Source organism: Trichosurus vulpecula, chromosome 8, assembly GCF_011100635.1.
Source record: "Trichosurus vulpecula isolate mTriVul1 chromosome 8, mTriVul1.pri, whole genome shotgun sequence".
Classification (NCBI taxonomy): domain Eukaryota; kingdom Metazoa; phylum Chordata; class Mammalia; order Diprotodontia; family Phalangeridae; genus Trichosurus; species Trichosurus vulpecula.
This window is the reverse complement of record NC_050580.1, coordinates 71,299,168-71,325,187: the sequence shown is the minus strand read 5'-3', so window position 1 is coordinate 71,325,187 and position 26,020 is coordinate 71,299,168. Positions and strand designations below refer to the sequence as shown.

Below are 26,020 nucleotides of genomic sequence, written 5' to 3'. Positions count from 1 at the left end.
CAGTGAACAATGATGAGTTCCTTCCTTTTTGGTTTTGATGTCTTAGATGGTAATCATTATGTTAGAACTCACATATGCTTTTACTTCCCAAGACAAGTACAGATCCCTCCAATGCTAGAATGCCACAGTGTGGCAGGTCTAAAGAATTATATCCTGTAGGAAAGTTAAAATACAAGCCGATCATTCCTCGGTTTCCCTAATTAGCTTGCCACGAATCTAAAGAAAGTTGAGTGAGCAAGCAACACCCATCTCTGGAAGGTAGTTTGATCTCTTGATAATTCTGGAGTAAGATCAAATCTCTGTAATGTGCTCCTTGCTAAATAAACATTATGAACTCTGATCCAAAATCCCAATATGGGAACTGATTCTCAGATGACTACCATAATCTGAAATGAACATCTTTAAATAACAAGCCTTGGAATTGGAAGTAAGAATAGCTTAGGGCAGGGGTGGAATACATTATGGCAGTCCTGAGTGCACATGTGGCCTTCTAGGTCCTTGGGTGCAACCTTTTGACTAAGTCCAAGTTTTACAGAACAAATCCTTTTATTAAGGGGATTTGTTCTGTGAAGTTTGGATTCAGTCAAGGGCAGCACTTGAGGACCTATAGGGTCACATGTGGCCTTGTTCCCCACCCCTTTGTTTAGAGCCTCAGGTACATGGGAGATGCTTAACAAATGTTGGTTGAATTGAATTAAAGGCACCAGGCAAGTTTTTCCATTTAGGCAGGCCTCTCAGTATTAGGTATGTTTCATTGTGATCAAGCCATTTGAAAAAAGCTAGGGTATGCATCTACTCTGGCAGAATTTATCATATTGATTTGAATAAAGGCAAAGCTTAATTGTCAAATCTGAATATTGTGAAATCTGAGTACTTACTATGACCAGTGTTATTTTTCAATATACATGCATCTATGTATATTTTTTTTCTTTTAAGAAAGCAACCTATATTCAGTCTATGGATCAATATATTAGATACTACTCTGCCTAGTGAGAGAGAGCTGGATTAATTGATCACATAAGGTTACTGCTGTCCTTGTGGTTCTGTGATAAGGCCTCTGTTTTCCTCTGGTCACATTTCCCTAAAAATTAGCAAAGCTAGCGATAAATCACAAATACTCTATGTAGTATCTAGGAGGGTACATAGGAGTTTGGAGCCCGCATAGTATATAGCAAAAGTTTCCATGTTGTTCCAGTTCAGAAGCTGAAAGATGAACCCCACTGGTACCAAACAGTCTTTTTGCTGGTTTCCCCTGAATGGGGACTCCTTGGGCAGCTGGGCTTCAGGCTTCATATTGACTTTTTAGATCTGCCTCTGGGTCTTTGAATGGGCCTTTTAGTCCCAGCTGTATTTTGATAGAAGTTACATTATAGAATCTGATTTCATCCCATGCCTTTCCCTGGCGCTGCTGGTAGATTTCTGTCACCCTCGACACAATGCCACTACTGTGGTCAGGGCAGCCCTAAAACATTTCCAAACAAGGATACTCAGTTACTCACATGTAAAATGCTCCTGGGTGGTAAAGGGAAAGACAAAAAAAGAACAAGACTGAGGTTAATTAAAACAGGGCAAGCCAAATCGAGGGCAAAGTCAACGAATCGAATGTTCATCAAGGCAAGAGGACAGAAAAGGTCTTATTGTCAAGCAGTATTAGAAGCCAGCCCTCCTTTGTGGCCAACAAAATTAGCTTGACTTGGCAAAAGTTGAAAAGGAAGTAATAAATGATCCCAAATCATTCTATTTTCCCAAAAGTAATTATTTGAAGCTGAGATTACAAAGAGGAAAATTATATGGGCCAGCGCATAGGACCTTGGATTGGGAATCAATGGTGTTGGTTTCTATGCTCTACCACTAATATGTTTTGTGGTATCGATCATCACTTAGACCTTTGAGGCTCAGCTAATCCATCGCAAATTAGCAGATGGACAAATGGAAACGTATTTATTTGAGCACTTTGAGCTCTTTGGAAGAAAGTTCTTTGGGCTTTTAGGCCCAAGATATTATTATCATGTAGGAATTTTAGAGGCAGCCTGGATAGAGTGGCAGCCTCAGAACTGGGAAGATAAAACCCCGCAAAACATGGGTTCAAGGATTGCCTCTGAAACATACTGGTTGTCCGACTCTAGTAAGCCACTTAACCTCTCAATGACCCCAGGCAATTCTAAATACTAACAACAGCAATAAAGATTGATGATGACAACGATGATGATGATGATAAAGATTAGACCTATGATTTCATTTATATAAGGAACACCTGAGTGGGGAAACTTCCTCTATCAATGAAAGTCAGCACCTTCTAAGCAATTTATAGTCTTAGAAAGTTGCCTTAGACACTGAGATTGTGCCTTATCCAGGATTACACAGCCATTTTATGTCAGAAAGACGACTTGAACCCAGGTTGTCCTGGATCTAAATTCAGCTCTCTATCTAGTGTGCCACAGCAGCCCCTCCACCATAACAGCAATAATAATAGCTAACATTTAGATGGCACTTTAAGATTTGCCAAGAGTTTTTTTTTATTTTTTTTTAATTTATGGAATAAAACAAGTATATCTACAGCACAGTATAATTTTTTAAAAAGATGCTTGCACGTGAAATTGCAAATCTACTATGTACAACTTGCTATTCCTTTTAAATATACAACAAAGTTATCGTGTAAATTTCTTTCTTTTTCTTTTTTTCCCCTTTTTTTCTTCCCTCCTCCACCTTAGAAATGACCACCATTAAACACAAATAGGTATATATGTGTAAAATTATTCTATACATGCTTCTCTTTACCCTTTCTCTGGATACAAATAGCACCTTTCTTCATATGTCCTTTATAGTTAATTTGGGTATTTATAATAGTCAAAATAACTTATTCGCTCAAAGTCATTCTTAAACAATATTGCTGTTATCATATACAATGTTCTCTTGGTTCTGCTCATTATTTCATGCAAGTCTTTCCAGGTTTTTCTGAAATCAGCCTGCTCATAATTTCTTATAGCACAGTAGTATTCTGTCATAATCATCTACCACAACTCGTTCAGCCATTCCCCTGCAATTTCCAGTGCTTGGCCATCACAAACAGAGCTGCTATAAACATTTTCGAACGTATAGGTCCTTTTCCTTCTTCCCTAATCATCTTTGGAAATAGACCTAGCAGTGGTATGGCTGGGTCAAAGGTAGCTCAACAACTCTTTGGGCATAATTTCAGATTACTCTCCAAAATGGTTGGATCAGTTTGCAAACATTATCTTATTTGATCCTCACAACAACCCAATGAGGTAGGTACTATTATTAGACCCGTTTTATAGATAAGGAAAATGAGGCTGGCTCAGTGATCCCATGACTTGCTCAGAGTCACACAGCTAATAGGTATCTAAGGCAGAATTCAAACTCATGTCTTCTTGACTTCAAGTCTAGAGTTCTATCCACTAACCCCCAAGGCTTCTTAATCTTTTTTTGCTTCATTCATGTCATTTTGGTGACATCTAGGGACTTCTCAGAATAATGTTTTTAAATAATTGAAGGAAATGCTCAATTTTGGTGAGATTTTAGTGAAAATTAAGATATATTTTCCCATCTAAGTTCACAAGAACATCTCTCCAAGGGCCCCATGATTAAAAGCCCCTATACTATACACCTACCTGCCTTTAAGACTTAGAAGATGCAGAACAGGTTCCACTCTGCATGGATAGAAGTTTCCTAACTGAGAGTTCTCTTCACCAATAAAATCACAAATCCAGAACCATCCCCACCCCCACAAAGATATATATATACATATATATGTATATATATGTATATGTATATATATACATGTATGTGTATGTGTGTGTGTGTGTGTCAGAGAGAGAGAGAGAGTGTGTGTTTAGGCCACTTGAAGATTCAGTTTTTAAAGGTGGGTTTTTTAATTGTTTTTTTTTAAGTTTTACAAATACTAACTACCACTTCTTGGGGATCTTGGTGTTGTTTGGTTTCTAACATGTAGAAGAGGGAATCTTGTGGATATAGTGGAATCCATGAGAACAGCAAAGTTGAGGAAATGTTTGGGGGAAAAAAATAAAGGGTCTTTTTATTCTAGATTATATACCACTAATCCAGATCATGCAAAGGAATGTGTCTACATCCATGGTTGGTGTGATACACTGATTCATCAGTGTGACCCAGGTTATATTTCCAGGTCCATCCCTTGTCATTTCACATGACCCTTGTTTCCAGTCCTTAATATGAGGAGAATAATCGCTGAAAGGCAGTATGGTATCATGAGTAGAGAGTCAGCCTCAGAGTCAAGAAAACCTGGGTTCAAGTCTAGTCTCTGTCACACCTGAGGCACTTAAATATTGATTGATTGATCATCCCATATGTTAACTGTCCCTCCTAGCTTTGAGTCATCTTCTAATTAGATAAGGATAACAGCTATGCCTCTATCTGACTCATTAATAATGAGGTGGTCCTCAGAGTCATATTTATCAAAAACATGAAATGTAGGGAAATAAATTACTTATCTACTGTAATAGGCAAAGCCAAAATAGCAGATTGGGCCATCCCAGGCTCTATACAGAATGTTTTTTTGAGTTTTAGAGATAGATTTAGAGCTACTCTTTAAGAAAGGTCTCAATTGGATCCATCTACAAGACCTATTCCACTCATTCCATTTGAGGGAGTTTTGCCAGTAGGAGGACTATGGGGTATATTGGTGTGAAGAGAGATAGGACCAATGGAATGTGAAGAGCATTGATGAGGTAAGAGCAGATGTGGGCCTCAGTGTTTCCTGAACCCTAATTAAATCAAGTTTCTGAGAAGACTTATCATTAGCCTTGTCTTTGAAGGGGTCTGTGGTCAGAATACCAGCTATACCCAGTTCCAGCCTCAAGGGTCAGACAGGCAGGGACTATGGGGAGGAAGCAGACAACCTCCTCAGGCCACCATCTTTTTAAATAAAGTAGTAATTTGTGGGATATTCTATCCCCATCTCCTGACCAGCAGAGCAGTAAATAGGTGTCTATGTAAACAAGCCTCTTGTCCTCTTGTTCATGAGTAAAGGCAGGTAAAGCACAGACCATCTTGGGTGAAGCAGTCACAACTCTTTCTTGTGGACTGTCTAAACAGAGATGAGCCAGCAGTCGTTGTAACATCTTAAGCATTAGATGCAAGAGACTCTTCTTGTTGGAAAAAAGTTTCACCATAATTCTTCAATTCAAATTTCACCATAAAGAGGTGGGGATGACAGGATTGGAGACAAGATCCTCAGTGAAGGCAGAGAATGGGGCCAGTACTAAGAGATGCAGTGGATGGAACGCTGGTTTTGGAGCCAGAGGACTTGGGTCACAGACTTTTGGCAAGTCACTGACCCTCTCTGGACCTCAGTTTCCTCATCTGTAAAAGGAGGGGGCTAGACTAGGTGACATCAGAGATCTTTTCTAAATCTACAGGGCTATGAAGTTAACTCTTTCATCTCAATGGTTTGCCAGTTGGTATAGCTTAGAGAGACACTGTGCTGGATGGTAGTTACCCTGAAGAAGTACCTGAAAGAGTTTCTGAAAGAGTTTTTAAAGTCTTTTAATAGGAAAAGGCTGAAATGATTGAAGGGAGGATGAGCCAGTTTGTTTCTATGTGAGCAAGACAAAATTTGGGTTTCAGGAGACCTGCATGAACTTGCCCCATCCCAATGGCTACAGCAGGATTGTTGTTGAGTCATTTCAGTCATGTCTGACTCTTTATGACCCCATTTCGGGTTTTCTTGGCAGAGATAATAAAGTGGCTTGCCATTTCCTTCTGCAGCTCATTTTATAGATGGAGAAACTGAGGCAAACAGGGTTAAGTGACTTGGTTAGGGTCATACATCTAGAATGTCCGAGGCTGGATTTGAATTCAGCTCCTCCTGACTCCAGGGCCAGCACTCTGTCCACTGTGCCAGCTAGCTGCCCCACAGCAGGATTAATGTTCCTTATCTGACAGAGTCAGCCCCACTTTTAGTGCTGCCCCTACTAAAGTCCTACTCTGATGTGTTGTCATGGCAACCAAGCATCCTCAAAGACTGTCATTTGAGCATAAGCCCTGACAGATTCTACCCATCTGGAAATACCTTGATGATATGTCTGCCATGCAAACACCAGCCTGGCTGAGTCTGTAGGAGCTCATCACCAGAGTGCCTACGGGTTGACAAATTATTTAGCCATGGCAGCACTCAACTACAGAATCAGAGAAACAGGTTCTTTGTCGGGGTGAAAGGAGTATCCACACTAACAAAATCATAGGCCATCAGAGTATTGAAGCAGCTGTCTGTTGCACTGACCATAAATACAGTAGATATCAGCCTTGGACATCTCATTCCTCAGAAATAAAAGTCCTTCTTGACACATCTTTGAACCATTGATAATGAATACCTTCTTTAGTAATTCTTCCAAGAAAGCAGTAGCACCCAGGACCCTCCTCATCTGCAGGCTCCCAGAAAACAACCTTAGGTTCTAGTTGCTCTGAGGGTCAGAATCCTCTATAGTTATATATATAATCCTCTATAAGAGACTAATGTCATATTTGCTTTTACTAATCATCCAGATGATACACTTAGGATAAAGCAAAAGCATTGAATGATATTTCAACAATCAAACGTAAGAACATTCCCTTCACAAGCCTTGAGTTCTGTCTCATACAGATACTCACACATATATTCAGTGGGAAGAATGAACAGGCATAGGGATCAGCAGCAGAGCCCACCCCCACTTAATAAATGCTCTTTGAATTGAAAGAAATTCCATGCCATAAATGGCGCTAATCTTATTAGCCTTCACCTTATTAGCCTACAGGATGTCCTCCTCGTTCTTTCGAATGGAAAACCAAAACAGAAAGGGTAGAAGTAACTTGGAAAAATGGAAATATAACCTTGCCCTTTCTTCTCCTCTGTCAGTGATAATTTGTTTCTAAACTTCTCCTTTTTCTCATTATTGGCCAAGAATGTTCACGGTCTGAAGTGCAAAAGAAGTTCAGAAAGCTAAATCGTTTTTAAAGTTTGGTGTTGAGCTGAGCAAGAAAGAAGCCATGCCTCCAAAATACTTGTTTGGTTGCTTGTTTCAGCAAATCCATTGATTTCTGCACTTCAGCATATAATATCACAGGAAATTCTGAAAGGCTTGGTTGACCAAAAACCTCAGCTAAAAAAAGACCACATTTTTTTCAGCAGAACTAGTCCTGTTTACTTAAAGTTTTTATAAAATGAAAATCTCCCCTTTACTCCCTTCCCTCCTCCAACTGCTAGAAGCAGTTAGTGTACTAAGACTCCATCAATGAGTCATAGGCTCTCTTTTCAAATCTCCCCCCCCAAAAAATTGGGACATCTCCCCACTTTGAAGACTAACTTAGATTCTGTTGTAGCATTACGGTGGAGGAAAAGACCATATTTGAAGTTGGAGGACCTGGGTTCACATCTTAGGTCTACTATTTGCTTACTGTATGGCCTCACTTCTCCAGGGTCTATCTCTATGATAGAACTCCACACACCAGGCCAGACCCATTGACGTTGGAGATAGTGTGGCATGGTGGGAAATGTTTCCTTTGCAGACAAAGACCCAAGTTCGAGTCTTGGCTCAGTCACTTCCTTTCTGTGTGACTTTGGGCAAACCACTTAACGCTTAGTCTCTCCAAACCTCAGTTTCTCTATCCATAAAATAAGGGAGCTGGATTGGTCAACCTCTATCTTTGTTTCCAGTAACTTCTCACTGGAGAAGGTATTAAGATAGAGGCAGAGGACAGCTCCTCTTACCTCCTTCTTTAGTCTTTCATAAACATTACAATCCTTGTTAGTTCAAACATGACCCACATGCTACCACCTTGGTGACTATCCTCATGCTGTTTCTACCCACTGCAACCCCCATCCCAGTCCTCAAAGTCCACTTCAGATGGTGGCCCTCCTACCTAAAGAAATTTAGTAAAGACTCAGTAAGTATCTGTTGAGTCAGCCCCTGCCCTGCCATGAGGGCAAATCACTCAACTTTTCTATGCCTCAGTTTACCCTTCTGGAAAATGAATAATAATATAATCTTAAACTACTGCCTCACTGGGTTATAGTATTGATAATGAGAAATGTCTGGACAACGTACAGCACACTAACATAAATGTAGTGTTTTGATTATGGTAACCAAAGTAAGTTTTGAAGATATTTCTCAGTTTGAAGAGAAGGGCAATGCTGATGGAACCTCCAAGGGGAAGGGAGCGAGTATGGCCATTTGTACCCAGAACATGTCCAGGAAAATCCACCTTCAAGGAGGACATCAGTCAGCACATTTAAACAGATACTATTCACAATTTATAGATGTCTTTTGAAGCTTCCAAAGGTTCATCGGAGAGTTCCCCTGCAGCCATACCCCTTTCTTTTGATCTCTCTTTTTCATTTTCATTATCTATGCTTTTATAGTCAAGAATTCCATTTTTAAGAATCTTGAATTCCTACTGGGCTGCACTACCTTTTATCATCTCTGCCCATAATATTATACTTTTTTAACTTTATGTTTGTTGAGTGACTGACTAAATTCTAGGGTATGTGTTTAATTTTTATGTCATGTTCCATTTTCTTACTGTTGCAAATACAAGAATACCTTCTCCTAAGGTTATTATCATTTCCACATTGCCAAATAAAATAACTTTGCCTAATTGGTCAGAATTAAATTCTCTGCCTGCAGTGAAATAAATCTGTCAGTAAAAGCCGTATGCCTTTTAACAACCCCTGTAGAGGAAGAAGCAGTAGAAGTGAATAAAAGCTAAAACAAAAGAGGTTAAGGCTAATAAATTAAAAACCATACTGGTGCCTCATCCTAAGTAATCTATTCAACTTGAAAATATCAGAGTAGAAATGAGTTCCGAGCCTTCCTCTCTAATCAAGATGTCAGCCAGCTGGTATTTGACTTAATAAAATGCATGCTATCTGGAGGGAAAGGCCAAGGTGAAGCAAGTATAGCAGCTGTTTCCAAATTTTCATGACCCTTCTGTCCCGTGGGAGGGAGGGAAAGAGGAGAGAGAAAGAGAGAGAGAGGGAAACAGAGAGAGAGAGAGAGAAACAGAGAGAGAGAGAGAGAGAGAAACAGAGAGAGAGAAACAGAGAGAGAGAGGGAGAGAGAGAGAGAGAGAGAGGGAAACAGAGAGAGAGAGAGAGGGAAACAGAGAGAGAGAGAGAGGGAAACAGAGAGAGAGAGAGAGAGAGAGAGGGAAACAGAGAGAGAGAGAGAGAGGGAAACAGAGAGAGAGAGAGAGAGGGAAACAGAGAGAGAGAAAGAGAGGGGGGGGGCAAAGAAAGGTGGGAGGAAGGGGAGAAGGGAGGAGAGACAGAAAGAGGGAGAGAAGAAAAAGAAAGAGGAGGAGAGAGGGAGGGAGAGCAAGAGAGAGCAAGGGAAGAGAGAGAGAGAGGACATAGTTTTCCCTCTTGGCATTACAACACATCATAAAGGCAGCTGGGGTTACGGGGCGAGGGGAGGGGGGTTGGAGGAGGAGGAGAGGAAGAAAGAAAACAGAGAAGGCTGAGAAAGATAATATTTCATTCCATTCCTGGAGTTTGTAGTTTCGGGTTCCTGCCCCTCACTCTCCAGAGCTCTGTGGATCAGTGTCTGTGACCCCATCAGAAATCTGCCCAAATTCCTGCGGAGGCCAAGTTCCTTGCTTTGAGAAACCCTGGAGGATAAAGAGAACAAGGAGACACGCTTAACACTGCAGTGTATTATCTGGGGTATTTTGCTCTCCCAGCTACAAAGTAGGGGCAGTGTGGTTGAATTCTTTACTAACCAAAGGTATTTTCCAGATCTACAGCTGTGAAGGACAGACCACTGGCCTCTAGTGTCCAGGATCCTTCAGTTACTGTTTATGGGACACTGGGGGGGTAGACAAGCTCTCATCTGTGAAAAAAAGATAGTAATGCCGGAGCTCCCTTACTCTTGGGTTGTTGTGAGGATCCAGCAAGTAAAGTACTTTGTGACTTGTGAAATGGGAATTATTATAATTAGGTCAATGATAATAACAGCTCACATGTATTTAGCATTTTAAGGTTTGTAGAGCACTTTATGGATATTATTTCATTTGATCCTCATGAAAACCCCGGGAGTGGGTGCTATTACTGTCCCCATTGATCAACAGCCAACAAGCACCTACTATGTGCCAGACACTGGGGATACAAAGACAGAAGTGAAAAAGTCTTTGTCCTCAAGGGGATTACAGTCTAATGGGGAAGGCAGCATGCACACACACATACACACACACACACACACACACACACACACACATCTACGTGTGTGTATATGTGATATATATATATACACACATACATACATACCTAACATGTGTGCGTAATAATACATATAATACATACAAATATATTTGTGTGTATATGTATATATATTTGTGTGTATCTAATATGGACATATATGTTTGTATATATAATATGTACATTCATGTGTGTATGTAATATATGTGTGCCCCATACATATATGCCTGCATATATAATATGCCTATATCATATATACACGTCTGTAATGTGCATGTACACATGCATATATGTATGTGTATAATACACACCTACTCACACATATGTGCATATATAATATATAATCACACATGTGTATACACATATATAATACATGCACACAAAATACATATAAAACATATGAAAGGTAACCTCGGGGAGAAGCCACTATCACCTAGCAAAAATTCTTAACCTGGGGTCTGTAAACTTATTTTTTAAATACTTTGATAACTATATTCCAATATAATTGGTTTCCTTTGCAATCCTATCTTTTATTTCATATATTTAAAATTCTTATTCAGAGAAGGAGTGTGCTAGGGTCCCTGGGGTCTCAAAGAGTCAGACACAACTGCACAAATTTTGAGAAGGGGTTGTTAGCTTCATCAGCCTGCCAAAGGGAGCCACAGCACAGAAAGGGCTAAGGGCTCCTGAGTGAGAAGGATCAAGGGAGGCCTCCTGCAGAAGGGAGGGCTTGAGCTGAATCTTAACCCAAACCAGGATTCCCAAGAGGCGGAGCTGAGGAGGAGGTGTATTCTAAACAAGGGAGACAGTGATATTTGAAGCGCAGCCAAAAGACTAGTTTGACTGGACTGTGGAGGGGATTAATAAGGTTCAGTCTAAAGGTAGGACCAGGGCCAGGTTGTAAAGAACTTTAAATGCTAGCCAGAGGACTTTGGTTTGATCTTTATTCTACAGATGAAGGAGAAGGAAGGCTGGAAGGGGAGGATAGACGATGGACCCAGTTTGTAAAGAACTTTAAACACCAAACAGAGGAGTTTATATTTGATCCCCATTTTATAGATATGGAAACTGAGGCTCAGAAAAGTCAGTCTGTATTTCAGAGAAACACATGAGGGACAGCTAAAAATCTATGATCTTATAACACTGAATATTGGAGAGGAAGGATCATTGAATAGGGTTTTGTTTTTTGTTTTCAGACTGTTAGCCTTCAAAGCAAACTAAAGCAGAAAACAAGACACCACTGCTTTTCCCGTCAGTTTAACAAAGCAAACTAGAAAATCTTGGATGACTAAAATATAGGCTCTAAGGAAGATAAGCCAGCCATCAATCACAGTCCTTTAAGAAACATGCAAAAGTAAATCCAGCCCCTGGAAAACGTGCAACCGAACTCTTTGCGTGATTTGAACAGCACTTTGCAGGGTAGCCTGGAATCTGTGCAGACTTCATCCCAGCACCAGGGGGAGGGTAGATGGAGTAAAGCCCAGGGGGAGCATGCTCATTTCCAGTCCTGGGGCTGCAGGGTACCCAGGGCCATTCCAGAGAAAGCAGAGATGGCTTTGATGAGCCATGTTGTGTTGAGGGGGAAGCCAGCGTGGAGCTTGGCGGCATAGGCAGCTTTCTGGCAAATGTGGATGCACGCTGCTCTGGTCCCAGTTCAAGGGCTGGTGAATGGAGGGTAACTACATTTGGAAACCAGTGTTTGGCTCCTGTGTAGAGACGGTGACTAGGCAGCTTCACTCAAGAAGGGGATTAAAGTCCTGTATTGAAAGTGAGGGATTGCTCGAAAAGTTCTCCAGGGATTAAGGATTTAATGACTAGGCTAGACAGCTGTACTTTAGAGAGCCTTAAGGGCACACATACACTCACGGAAAGAAAGAAGATAAACATAGGCAGAATTCAATTTATATTACTTACACAGTAAGGATAGTATATCTAAAATAAATAAAAATTTAATAACCCCGAAACTCAGTCTCCTTACCTAGAAAAAGGGAGGCATCGAGGCAAGTCAACAAGCATTTATCAAGTGCTTACTGTATACCAGTCATTGTGCTAGGTGCTGGGAATTGTTAAGGAATGCTAAGGGGTCCCCAGTACCAGTCAATACAAGCAGAAAGATGGTGACATATTATATTAAAGTGCTGCACCTGGCATCAAGGAGTCCTGAATTCAAACCCTACCTCTGAAATTTACTAGGTGAGTGACTGTCACACAAGTCACTTAACCTTGCTATGCCTTGGTTTCTTCAGCTATAAAATGGATATGGGAGGGAGAGTTTTGATGAGATGGTTTCTAAAGCCCCTTTTAGCTCTCCGTCTATGATTTATCATCTATATTATTGACCAAGCTCTTATTTTTAAACGTTTTCAGAATATGAAATGGAATGACAATCATTAGGATGGTTCAACTTTATTCTGAAGCAAAGCAATTTCCTGCCAATTTTCCCAACTTCTTTTACTGAAGGATCTTACATGAGTCTGTGTGACAACAAAGTAGAAATATGGACAGCAACCAGAGTGGGAGAATATGATAGTCCATTTTGACAGCACATAGTTCTCAGAACACTTCCACTGGGATGACCCCATTGGCATCTTACAACCACCTTGTCAGAAATAATACCCATTTTTCAGGTGGGAAAACTGAGACTTGGGTTCGATTTGCCCAAGGTCACAAGATGACAGTAGTGACAGTACTAGGGCACGGTCAAGTTGGACTGATTGTGGTCTGAATCTTTGTGGTCCATCTTTCCCAGCATAATTCATTTGACTGGAATCCCCTCGGATAAAGAGAGGGGGAAGAATTGGTTAGAATTCATAGGTTTAGAGCTGGATAAAACCTTAGAGGACGTTGAGTCCAAACCCCTCATTTTACAGATAATGAAACTGAGGCACAGAAAAATTAAACAACTTACCCAGCTATATCCTTCAGTAAAAGAAGGCAGAAAAAATTGGTAAGAAATTGCTTTGCCTCAGAATAAACCATCCTAATGTTTTTTTTTTCATTTCATATTCTGAAAACGTTTTAAAGTAAGAGCTATAGTCAGTAATGTAGATCATAAATCATAGACCAGAAGGGGCCATCTAACCAAATATGTTAGTATGGGAGGTAGGATTCTCCTGACTCCACATTCAGATCTCTGACCACCAAACCTCCTGCCTCAATCCAGACATAGCTAACCCGGGAGCATGTCTGCACAGCCTCAGACTCTTGTAGAAGGGAGCAAAGGACACCAAAGCATGCTGGCCATGGCCTTGAGAATTGATTTAAAGCCCTTCAGGCTCTTAGCTCAGCCCGCGAACCCAGACCTCTGCCTAGGGCAGGAGTGGGTAACCTTTTCTATGTCTAGTAAAACCTAAGTACCTCTTCTTAGAATACTGCTTTGTTGCCTACATTCCTAATTTGAGGGAATGTTAAATTTCTGTTAGAAGATGTAATTCTTTTCCCCATCCAAGTTCATGGCCCTGCTGAAAGCTGTCTACAATCCCCAAGTTAAGAACCCCTGGCCTCAACTGTGGTGTTAACCAGAGACTCTGGGGTTTGGTGATCCAGGGTCTGGGCCATAATAGGGCAGGGTGGGAAGTGCAATTTTCATCACTTGTGCTTATGAAGCCAGTTGGGAGAATGATATGACAAGGGATGACATAGAGCAGAAAGTCAACAAAGGGAAAAAAAGAAAACCACGTCTCATAAAAGCTCATGCTGACCTGAGTTGAAGAATAGGGCAGAACTCTGTGGGGTGCACAGCCCCCATTGAGTCAGATGGTGAATGACAGGGGTGCCTGGGGCTGCCTGGCAGAGGACTTTGTTAGTAGAAGTCATAATGAAACCAGAGAGAATTGGACATGGACAGAGCGGCTATCCTGGGACCAGAAGCTGGCTCTTGTTACCAACTTTAGACAAGGAATCGGCAACTGGCATGATGTAGTGAGAGACGTCATTGTGGTCTCTGTGAAACCAGGGGGAAGAGAGCAGACCCTAGAGTCAAGGGACTTGGGTTCAAATCCTGCTTCTGACCTTTACTGCTTTTGTGACCTTGGGTAAGGGACTTAACCCTGGGACCTCAGTTTCCTCACCTGGAAAACAACCAGAGTTCCCTTCTAGCTGGAAATCTGAGTTCTATCTCACACTTTCACTTGTGTTTAAATGCTTGGTAGGGAGGTTTTGAATGTATATCCAACATATGGAGGATAGAGTAGTGCTCTTTGAATCCCGTCTGAGACATCCAGGTGGCCCAGTAGACCAGTAGCCCTAGACCTGGAGTCAGAAAGACCCAAGTTCAAATCCAGCCCTAGACACTTCCTAGCTGTGTGACCCTCCGTCTGCCTCAGGTTTCCCAACCATAAAATGGAGGTAATAATCACACCTACTTCTCAAGGCGATCTTAATGATAAAATGAACTATCTGCAAAGCAGCTAGCACAATGCCGGTGTAAAGAACATGCTTAACAAATGCTTCCTCTCTTCCCATTGAAGCAATTATGGCTGTCCTTTAAATATGAGCTATTTTAAATAGAGAGCGCATACAATTTGGGGAAGTATGACTTTCTAGAGATTGTTTTAACCGCAAGGAAATATCCCCAAACTTAGAAAGTTTCCAGGTAAGTCCAGTAGAAAGGGAAACTAGTTTTTAAGCTTTGGAGAACTGAAAGAAACCTGGTATTCCCCCTTCCTTTTTTAATAGGTAAGGTTATTGGTCGGGTTCTCCTGTGGACTGAAAATACACAAAGAATAGTCTCCACTAAGAGCATACAACCAGGGGACATCACACAAAAAATACAAATATCTTCAATGTAGGGGCAGGCATGCACATACACACGTACACACACACCCAAGCACACACTCATGCACACATTTTGTGTGTGTGTGTGTGTGTGTGTGTGTGTGTGTGTGTGTGTGTGTGTGTAGATACAGACAACATGTTGTGGTGTTGTAGAAAACACAACGAATTTGGATTAGGAGGATCCTGGGTTCAAACCTTCATAATAATACAACCTTCATAATAAATTGTAGGAACTAATCCAAGATGAATGATTGTATGTGAGTAGTATTGGGAAGAAAAGCAACTTGATTGACAGCAGCATTAGAGGCAGACGAGACCTGCATTCACGCTCCACCTCTGTCTTTGTGACACATGACATAGCCCCTCAGGACTCTGGACAATTGCCTAACTTAGAGGGGAGCTGACCTGCATTTGGAGGAAATGTTCCTTACCTGGCATTCTTCATGCCAATGACATCACAGGTCCAGTAACAAATAATGGATGGGGAAGAGGAATTTGTTGTTTCATCATTTTCAGTCGTGTCTGACTCTTCATGACCCCATTTGGGGTTTTCTTGGCAGAGACAGTGGAGTGGTTTGCCATGTCCTTCCCCAGCTCATTTTACAGATGAGGAAACTGAGGCAAACAGGGTTAAGTGATAGGCCCATGGTCGCACAGCTAATAAGCGTCTGAGGCTGGATTTGAACCCAAGGAGAGGGAGATGACGAACCACTCTAGTATCTTTACCTCGAAAACCTTAAATGGGGTCACGAAACGTTAGACAGGACTGAAAAACAATGGAGAACAGCTTCCTGACTCCATGCTCAGTGCCCTCTCCATCTCTTTCATACAAACCCTTTTCTCCATTCCTATGGCTGCCACCCCAGTTCAGGACCTCACTACTTCTTGCTTAGACTTAGGAGGCGACCTCCATAGGGGTCTTTGTGCTTCCAGCCCCTCCCCTCTCTAATCTGTCCTCCACACAGCAACCAAACTAATCTTCTTAAGAGACAGCCATGTTAGTCTGTGTTATTCTTTAGCTCAAGAATCTTCAATGAGTCCTTATTGCCTCTAAGATTTAATATTAACTCTTTAGCCTGTCATTTAAGCCTTTCATAAATGATTCTAACATACCCCCCATTACTCTCCTTTAAATACTCTATATTCCAATCCAGCTGGACCATCAATCAATAAGCATTAATTAATTAAGATATATTTAAGATTAATTAAGATATTAATTAAGATATATTTGAAGCAAGGTATTAGGTGCTGGGTATACAAATACAAAAAGGAGACATTCCTTACCTACAAAGGGCTTACTAAGAGTAGGAAGAGAGGGGGAGAAGAATGATATATTCACAGAGAAGTAAATAAACACAAAACATATATATACATATGTGTGTATAGACACATATACAAATACACACATATACACATTTATGTGTACATATGCCTATACACATATATACATATTATCTATATGCTTATATACCTATGTCTATATATACACATATTTATTTATATGTATATATAAACAAGGTGACTGGGAGAGGGTAAGGGGTTAGGAAGAAAAGTCCTGTTAAAGGGCAGATCACTTAAAATAACCCTTGAGCAGAGTAAGCAGTTCCAAGAGGCAGAGATAAGGAGGTCCATTTGAGGCACAGGAGGGAATAGAAGGAATGTTCTCTATGGGGAATGATAAGTAGGCCAGTTTAGCTGGAGGTCAAGTGAGTAATGGGGAGTCATGTGTAATCAACCTGGAAAGCAAGACTGGAGCCAGGTCCTGAAGGCCCTTAAATTCCAGCCAGAGAAGTTCGTGCTTTATCCCAGAGACAGTAGAAAGCCCCAGAAACTTCTTGGGCCTGAAATGTATTCTCTCCTTCCTTTGACTTTTTAGAATCCTTGGCTTCCTTCAAGGTTTAGTTCAGGTGCCACATCCTATAGAAACCCTTTCTTAATCCATATTTGCTAAAACTCTCTTGCCTCCAGTTATCTCTTTGAGGACAGAGACCACTTTTCTTTTTTTTAAACCAGTAGAGAGCCTTGCACCATAATAAATAGTTAATAAATGCTTGCTGAGTTGACCGTTTGTTGGATTGAAATCCAATAAGTGCCTCTCTTTATGTCTCTTCTTTTCATCCATAGGTTGGGTATGGTTTTTTTTTGGTTGGTTTTACCCCATGTGAGTTAGCTTTGGCATATATATATATGTGTGTGTGTGTGTGTGTGTGTGTGTGTGTGTGTGTGTGTATGTATATATGTATGTGTCTGTGTCTGTGTGTGTGTCTGTGTGTGTGTCTGTGTGTGTGTATACTTACATCTGGGAAAGTTTGTTTCATGGGATTCTATTTAGCAATTTGACTTTGCCACCAAGAGGTTGTTGAGTGGCTGTACTTCTCCTTCATGAGAAAGCCTCATTCTGTATCCAGTTGGCTCAATTACAGTTGAGAAACCAAGCTGGGTGGTGTAGCCCAATGTTCAGCCTTTAAAATTCCTCATTGGTCTAAGAGTAAAAAGGGTAGAAGGAGCTATCAGCTGACTCAGGTTGACCTGAATCTATAACCAAAGGGAAAGCCATTTGAACTAATGATTATGGAGCATGAATATAGGTGGCGCTTGGTACTGTTCTGTAGATGGAAAGGAAGTAGAATTAAGAGGAAAGGAAGAGGATGATAGAAGGACTAGAGCCACCCTACAGAAGGAATGAGCTTTAGATCTACCCAGAGATTCTGTTGTACCTGGCATGGTCCAGAAAGAGTGGTTTTTCTTGGCACCAAGCATCTATCCAGTCCAGCTGGGTATCTTGCCAATCATTGGGTGGCCACCGCTACCTGCAGTTCTCCTAAATGCCTTCGAGATCATCCCTGCTTTATGTGGGCTATCTCCATGGCCCCATGATTGCTTTACAGAGAGGTGAGAACTGAGAGGATGGGTCAACAGGAAAGAGTCTCCTCCTGGATGTGGAATTAGAAAACAAATCACTGAGAGGGAGTTTGGGTCTGGATCCTGAGTGACCCCACAGCAGCCAGATATAGGGCATGGGTAGGCCCCACACCAGTCAGTCAATCAAGAAGCTTTTATTAAGAGCCTATTATGGGTCAGGCAATGCGTGAGGTGCTAGGAACACAAAGACAAAAATGAAATAGACTGGGCCTCATATGCCCAGGACGTAGGTGTGGGGGATACCAGAGGGCAAGAAGAAACAAAAACAGAAGATGGCAGATCTAGGGAAAACTGGTTTTCCATAGCAGTGAGGTACAGTGTGCCTTTGTCCAAGTCACTGAGTCTCAGTTCTTCCATCTGTAAAGAGAGAGAGGGTCGTGCGTGACGCCTAATGATCCAGTCTAATCTGTGATCCACTGATTCTTGTATCGGGGTACTCCTTTTTCCCCTTCTCCCATTATTGGAGGGAAAGCTTTCCTTACATTTCTAAATATATTCCCCTTTAAGCAAATCTGATATGTAAACATATTTGTAAGATCATAGCTGAAAGGGACCTTGGAGGTCATCCAGTCCAAGGCCTTCATGTTACAGATAGGGAAACTGAGGGCAACTTGCCCAGGGTCATATAGGGATAAGTGAGGGAGCCAAGATTCAAACTCAGATTCCTTGATTCCAAAACCCAGCACTTTTCCCATGTTTACCAAATAAATAAATGTTGTAATGTTCTTTGTTTCTTATCATAGAATTGCTTTAAATAGCAAGCTGACCCAGGGAGGAAACATTAGATAGATATGCGAAATTTTAAGACGCTGTTGTATGAAATAAGATGCCAACAAGATGCCCCCTTAATCGCATCCTACCAAAGTTCATCTCCAGGGAGCCAGGCAAGAGAAAAGGCCCCCCTTTTCTAAGGCTCTTTTCTCATTCTTACAGCTTGTTTATAGCACAGAAAGCCTGCGTGGGAGATGGTCAGAAGAACCAAAGGAAACACTCCTGAGGTTGCTAGGAGAGCCACTTCGTCCCTCAAAGCTCAGGGGAGTCTTGGGCTTCTCTCTGGATAAAGAGAGCAGGGAAGAGGTTTAACAAGGAGTCAGTCATTTCCAGGGCTTGCCGAAGCTTGCCTGGTTTTGGAGCTTTGCTGAAAGGACCCACACAGCTGGTTCCTCAGTGATGCTAGCTCCCCCAGAGGAGGAATGCAGGCCCTGGTGAGGCAGTAGGCTCCCAGTTTGGGGTCTGTGGGTCGGTCAGGTTGAGCTACAACTTTGTACTAATGCTTTCTGGGAGGTTTTTGAGGTAGGTAGTGAGACTGTGTGTGGTTGGTGGTGGTGGCAGTGAATTTTAAAGCTGGCTTTGTCACCTATTTGTAGGCATCCTTCAGAAAATCATGACCCTTTGCAGCCAGGTGATACAGTGATTAGAAAGGAGTTGGGGGCAGGGGGTGGGGAGGAGGGATACGTAGAAACAGGAAGTCCTGAATTCAAATTTTGCCCTAAACACTAGCTATGTGACTGACCCTGGGCAAGTCACTTCACCATTCAGCCTGTTTCCTCAGCTGTAAAATGGGGATAATATAGTATCTACCTCCCTGGGTTGTCGTGAAGATGAAAGAATATATAAACTGCCTTGCAGACCTCAAGCACCGTGTACACGTTGTCACTGTGCTATGACCATTCGTATTCATTCTCAACGGGGGTGACACAGAATAGTTGTGAACTATCTCATCTCTTATTGTGGCTGGAAGAACTATCAATATCAAAAATGACTGCAAGAAAATCAATAAGCACAAATACAACGTGTGTGAGTTGTCATTTTTTGATGAGTGAGGGCTTATTACAAAACTTTCCCCAGCACATCTGGTAGCCTCCAGCTGTTTACTGGCAAGCACCCTACTAAGTGCTGGGACTCCAGAAGTCCTGCAAGGAGCAGCTCCTGCCCCCACCCCCAATACCCCCACTATCAGCTGGTTCATGTCTAAAATGTCTTTAACAAGGAAAAGTCTCTTCCACAGCACCATTAGAAATGAGGCATAAAAAGTCGACGTCCCCCAGAGAACTTACACAGTGGCTTAATTTACACAAGAATCTGATCCAGTCTGACTCAGCAAATATGTATTAAGTGCCCACTATAAACAAAGTGCTAGTAGGGCAGGAGAAGAGGAGGAAGAGGATTCCAGAGAGAGTCCAGGTGTGAGAACAGAAACACAAAAATCTCCCCTCTGAAAGAGATATACCTGGCATTGGTGAGATACTAGTGAAAACAAGCAAACTAGAGGGCTCCAGCCTGGCCCGGGACCTGTTGTTGATGTTCATCCTTCGTGAAGACTAATGACGTCATGAGGGTGATGTCTTGACTTGCACATGACTTGGAGTCCAGTGAGGCAGAGATGCACCGAGTCATCAGCCTCACTCTCTCCTCCAGAGTCATCGGAGTCCAGTGGCAAGGCATGGCCAAGATGACTGGGCTTGGCCCCAGATGCAGTGGGTGACTAAGGTCTTTCCCAGGTCTCGATTGGTCTGAGGCCACATCTGTTCACCTGGCGGAAGCTGGGGCACCTGCCAGGATTCTCACCAGGTCTCCTTGTTTCAGGCTTTCCCTTTGGATGATACTTCATTTAACCTTTGGCTCCTCTCTCTTTATGCCAGGAAATGGTAAGGATGCCCTTGAGTCTATTTATCTGAACAGAAGAGCTAGGTTGAAGCCAGAGCTAACAGCAGTGGGCCTAGCTCCTGCCCCTTGCCCTGCCCTAATTTTTGGCAGCCGTCATGAGATCATTTAGAGGACCATCTCCAAAGTCCCTCCAACCTTTGTGGAGTTAGAATCAGAATTACAGACATTTTTAGAGCTTGATTGAATTTTTAATGTCACCTAAACCAACCTTGTCATTTTCCAGACGAGGAAACTGAGGCCAACTACATTTGTGACTTCATTAATTCCATAAGCATTTATTAAATTCTTACCCTATTTCAGTCATTATGAGAGATGCCAAGCATACAGAGAAAACAAAAGTCTATGCCTCCAAGGAGCTTATAAGAGCTAGCATTTTAAATTTGGCAAAGGCTTTACATGTATTACCTTATGTGATAACAACAATCCTGGGAGTTAGGTACTATCAGTACCCCCATTTTATAGAAGAGGAAATTGGGGCTGAGAGAGGTCAAATTACTCACCAGAGTCCCACAGCTTGTACATATGTGAGCCAAACTCAAGTCTTCTTGATCCTGCTTCCATGGAAATGGGGCTTAATAAATCTTAATAAGCTAAATGTATTGAGATAGTTATAAAAAAAATTTAAACAAGTTCACAGACCCCAGCTGAAGAACCCCAGTACTAGGGGGACACAATACACTCCCAGATAAGTAAATAAAGGATACATATAAAATAAACACACAGTGCATACACTAACAACAAAGTGGATTAGGAAAGGCCTCTTGAAGGAAGTCATTCATGAGCTAGGTATTCTGACAGGCCAAGGTGAAGAGTTCTGTTTGGTTTGAGATGCTTATGAGATGTTTAGTTTGAGGCTTCCTAAAGGCGGTTGGTGATTCAGGACTCAAATTCAGGAGACCCCAGGAGTCTTTTGTGCTGAAGTGGAGAGAATTCTAGGAGGAGGGAAGGAGGGAATGTGTACATAGAAAGGTGTCTTTTGGGGAGGCCATTTTGTCTAGAAGATAGAGTGCATCGGTGGGGAGTAATGTGAAAGAAATGTCTGCAAAGAGCATGGGGCCAAATTGTGAAGGACTTTAAATGGCAAACCTATGAGTTACTATTTCATCCAAGTAGCAATAGGGAGCCATTGAGGCTTTTTGAGCAAGAGACTGATCAAGACTTTCTTGATCTGTAGTCATTTGGAACCATTTGGCTGGGTAGGATATTCAGGAATCACGAGGATCTAACTCATTTGACCTTAAGTCAAACTCACTCCTCACAAGGAAGAGTAATACATGTCTCAGAGACCAGCTTCTTTGGTCTCCAGGATTGAAAATTCAAGTGACTACCACCATAGGTTTAGTTTTTTTGTTGGTGGTTTTCTTAGTTTTTTCCTCCAAGTGTGGTTTGGGTTAGAGTCGGAGCCTGTCTGCCACTTGAATGGAGAATGTGCTACTTAGTCGTTTTGTTACCACAGAGGAAATAAAGCAGCGTAATAACTGTTTATTCCTTGTTCTGACATTGGCCGCAGTCTGGAGCTAAGAGCGGCAGCCTTGCCGTGGATTCCCGTAGCACAGTCTGGAGGTCAAATGCAGAGACCACTGGAGATGTTTTCCCTCCTGTGTGTATCTTCTACCATCCCTTACCCCACCCCATGAACCCCATATAGGAAAATCAGGAGAGGGTCTGCTGTTGCTGGCCCTTTCTCCCATTACTGATTGCTTGACAGCAGATGGGTTTTTCCACCCCCCCATTCATATCACCGTGGTCCTGTTTATAGAAGGACTGGGTAGCCAGGTTGCAGCCTTTCTCCCCAGCAGGTGTGGGGCCCATTTCCCACAGCTGAAGTGGAAGAAGATGTGTTTTCTGCCCTATGTGGCAAAAGGGACATACAGATGGGACTGACTCCTGGTCAGGGCTGAGCTCAGCTCAAGGCCTCACTTTGCTGGGTCCCTGGACTGGACTCCAAATGCCCTTTTTATTAGCATAATGAATAGTTTTCAGAGATATAGCAGGAAAAAAAGAAAAAGAAAAATTGCTTGTGGAGGCAGATTTGTAGCCGAAAAAACCCAGACTCCCTAGACCACAGCTACTTACTGTGAAGCCTTGGGAAGAATCAGTAAGGTTTAAGCTGCATCTTCGATTTAGAGTCTGGGCCTGCCACAGGACAAGCTGCCAAAGACCGGCCATGGAGGCAGAAGGAAGGGTGTTAGTGATGGGAGGAGGCCAGCAGGGAGGCAGGCTTTGGAAAGATGAAGGAGACTGTAGCTCGCCCTAGCGACCAGCGGCAGATCACTCCTGAGTCTTCCAACAGTAATCTCAGAGTCTGAAAATGGAGGCCTGGCTGACTCAGGAAGAGCAGTGGCCACCAAGAGGCAGGTAGGCAGCCACTGGAGTAACCCCAGCTCCAGAGAGAGGGAAGTCCTAACAAGGGAAGGGCCTCTTTCCTAGACACCAAATAGCAGGATCAGGGAGTCACAAGCCAGGGCCCATTACAGACAAGAAATCTGCTGAAGGACTAGATTCATTCTTGCCCACTTGCTGCCTGAGCCTGGAAGGCCACACCTCCTCCTCTCTCCCTCCTGGCTTTCTTCAGGTCTTATGTCAAATCCCACAATCTGCAGGTGTTTCCCAGGCTCTTCCGTTGCTAGGGCCCTCACTCTGGGATTACCTTCCATTCAGGCTGTACTTATCTCTCCTGTACATAATTATCAGATACTAGCTAGCTATGTGACCCTGAGCAGGTCTATTGGCCCCAGTAATAGTTCCTACGTCCCAGGGTTGTTGTGAGAATCAAATGACATAATTATGAAGCTCTTCACAGAGGGTCTGGCGCGTTGTGGGAGCCATGTAAATGTCAGTTACTACTACTATAATTCCTGTCTGCATTTCGTCCCCCTGTTTTCCTTGAGGAAAGGGACAGTGATCTAACAGTACCTAGAATTTACGTTAATGCTTTAAAGTTTGCAGAACACTTTGCAAATATCTCATTTGATCCTCTCAACAACCCTGGAGGGTAGATGCTATTTTTACCCCCATTTTACAGATGAAGAAACTGAGGTAGTCAGCAAAATTAAGTGACTTGTTCAGCATCAAATGGTTAGTAAGTGTCTGAGGCTGGATTTGAACTGAGGTCTTCCTGCCTTCAAGTCCAGGGCTCCAACCACTGCATCACTTCACTGTCTCTAAATTTACCTTTCTTCGTATCCCCAGTGCTTAGCACATAGTAAGCTCTTAATCAATACTTCAAATACATAATTCATTCATTGATATCAATCAGGAGTACACCTGGGGTCCATAGACCCCTAACAGATCCATAGATAAGGGTCTAGAGCAGAGCATTCATGAACCTGGATGGGAAAAAAACATGCCATCTTTTATTTTCACCAGTCCCTAAGAAATTTAGCATTTCCTTCAATTATTGAAAAACTTCATTCAGAGAAGGAGAATGTAGGCTTCACCAGGGTGCTACAGGGGCCCATGACACCAAAAAAAGGCTAAAACCCCCTGCATTTTATCAAATTTGGGCTAGAGTACAAAGCCAGTATGTGCAATAGGCAAGAATTAGAATGAGGTCTTCCTGACGCTGAGGCCAACCTTTTCTACACTCTGCCTCACTGAGAAAGAAATCTGGAGCACCTGGAGTTCACAGCTTCCATCTTGTCTCCTTTTGACAGCTTGGTTGACACAAATATTCACTCTGCAGGATTGTTCTGAGGTTCAAACTTTGTCATCTGTATAAAGCACCTTGTAAGCCTCCAAGTAGCATGTAAATGTGGGCCATAATTATAATGGTCATTGTTCCGCAGATGTACAACCTTGGCTCAGGCTTCCAAACCAGGCACGAAGTGCCATCTTGTTTATGGAAAAGCTCTCAAAAATGCACTGGGGGAGTGGCCAAAGCTGAGGATATTTTCAAGAACATCATGATGAGGTGTTTGATGTATTTTGATTTCATCAATATATGGAATTGCCAATTCAATTCATTTCAAAAAGTATTTATTAATTGCCTGTTATATGCCAGACCCTGAACTAGGTGATAGACAAAGAGAAAAATTAAATAATCTCTATCCTCAAGGAACTTCCATTCTTCATTTCCCAGTATGGAAAAACCCTCCAACAGTGTAGAGCAACCACTCATTTCTAAGTTATAGTTTTTAGGTTAAATAATTTGCCCATGGTCACACAGCCAACATGTGTCTGAAACAGGATTTAAACTGAGATCTCCCTGCTCTTGCTCTAGGAAAACAGGACCCACAGGTTGGGAACCACTCCAGTAGGACATTCACCTTCCCACTGTAACAATGACGAATTCCTGTTCAGTTTTCATTAACTATTGGCTTTTTCTCTCTTCAACAGGGAAGGTGCATCAACTTCACCCGAGTAAAATCCGATGGCAAACCAACTTCCTTCAAACAGCCACCAAGACCACCCCCCAGCCACGAGAGTGTCCCCCTCAACAATGCCCCCCGAGGCCCTCCTCCTCCTCCAACGTCTCTCCAGCCTCCTTCCAGGCAGCTGCCTCCTGTTCCCCCTCCTGCACGGCTGCCTCCAGGACCCCCACCATCCCGCCCACCTCCTCAGCCTGACTTTTAAAGCTCCAGAGGAACCAAGATTGACAAAACCGAGTTCTTTGCTGAATTCAACGTATTTATTGAGTCTTGGTTTACAGCTAAAAAATATTGGAATTTGTTGCTGGTCAGCAAAAAAAAAATTACCATGTGTCAATTTACTATATGAAATATTTTTATATATCACATATAGTGAGTGGATTTATGAGTAGATAAATCCAGGTATCTACCCTGATGTATATGTGGGTATCTATGTCCCTATATATACCCAATTAAGTCATTTATATACCTGGATGACTCATCCACTCCTGATTCCTCATTATTCACAATTCCAGAATAGAGCATTCAGAAATTACAGGGTCTGCTTTCCTTAGAAGGGTCAGAAAAGCTCTTTGAGCTGTGAATGAAACAAACATTTTCTCCTTCACACAAAGAGAATTCTCTCCCCAAATCTTTTTAAGTCAGTCCCATTGACCCACCTTTCTCCATTGTGCCCAGTTTCTATTGGCATGACCAAGAATCCTTCATATGGTATGCAGTGGCATGCCCTTCTGTAGGGTGAGTTCGATGGCATTGCTTCTGCCCTCTCTCCAATTGCAGAGATATTCATTCAGTTTATCTAAACCACATCCAAGGTTTCTACTTTGATCCAATCCAGCCTCAATCTACAATCATTTTTGGTTCCATTGGTGGTGGTTAATGAAAAAGAAAAAAGCAAGACTTTTTCCTTGGTTTTGTCATTGGCCAACTTCAAAGAAAGCAGGCTTTCTGGGAAAGGCTAGTTCTATCTCAGAGCACATTACCCTCATAAGTGTGCATGTGTGTAAGGGGGAGTGTGCCTGGTGTTGCCCCATGCATACAAATATGCCAAAATTTTCTG

General features: G+C 42.2%; 1 protein-coding gene across 1 annotated transcript in view; it reads left to right on the top strand.

Moving 5' to 3' along the window:
* ANTXRL (ANTXR like) overlaps positions 1-25,273 on the top strand; it is a 90,460-nt gene extending 65,187 nt beyond the window's left edge. The window contains exon 18 of the mRNA XM_036736348.1: positions 24,929-25,273. Coding sequence (XP_036592243.1) covers positions 24,929-25,165 — 237 coding nt within the window. The 3' untranslated portion in view covers positions 25,166-25,273. The remainder of the gene's footprint in view (positions 1-24,928) is intronic.
* Positions 25,274-26,020: the final 747 nt, after the last annotated feature.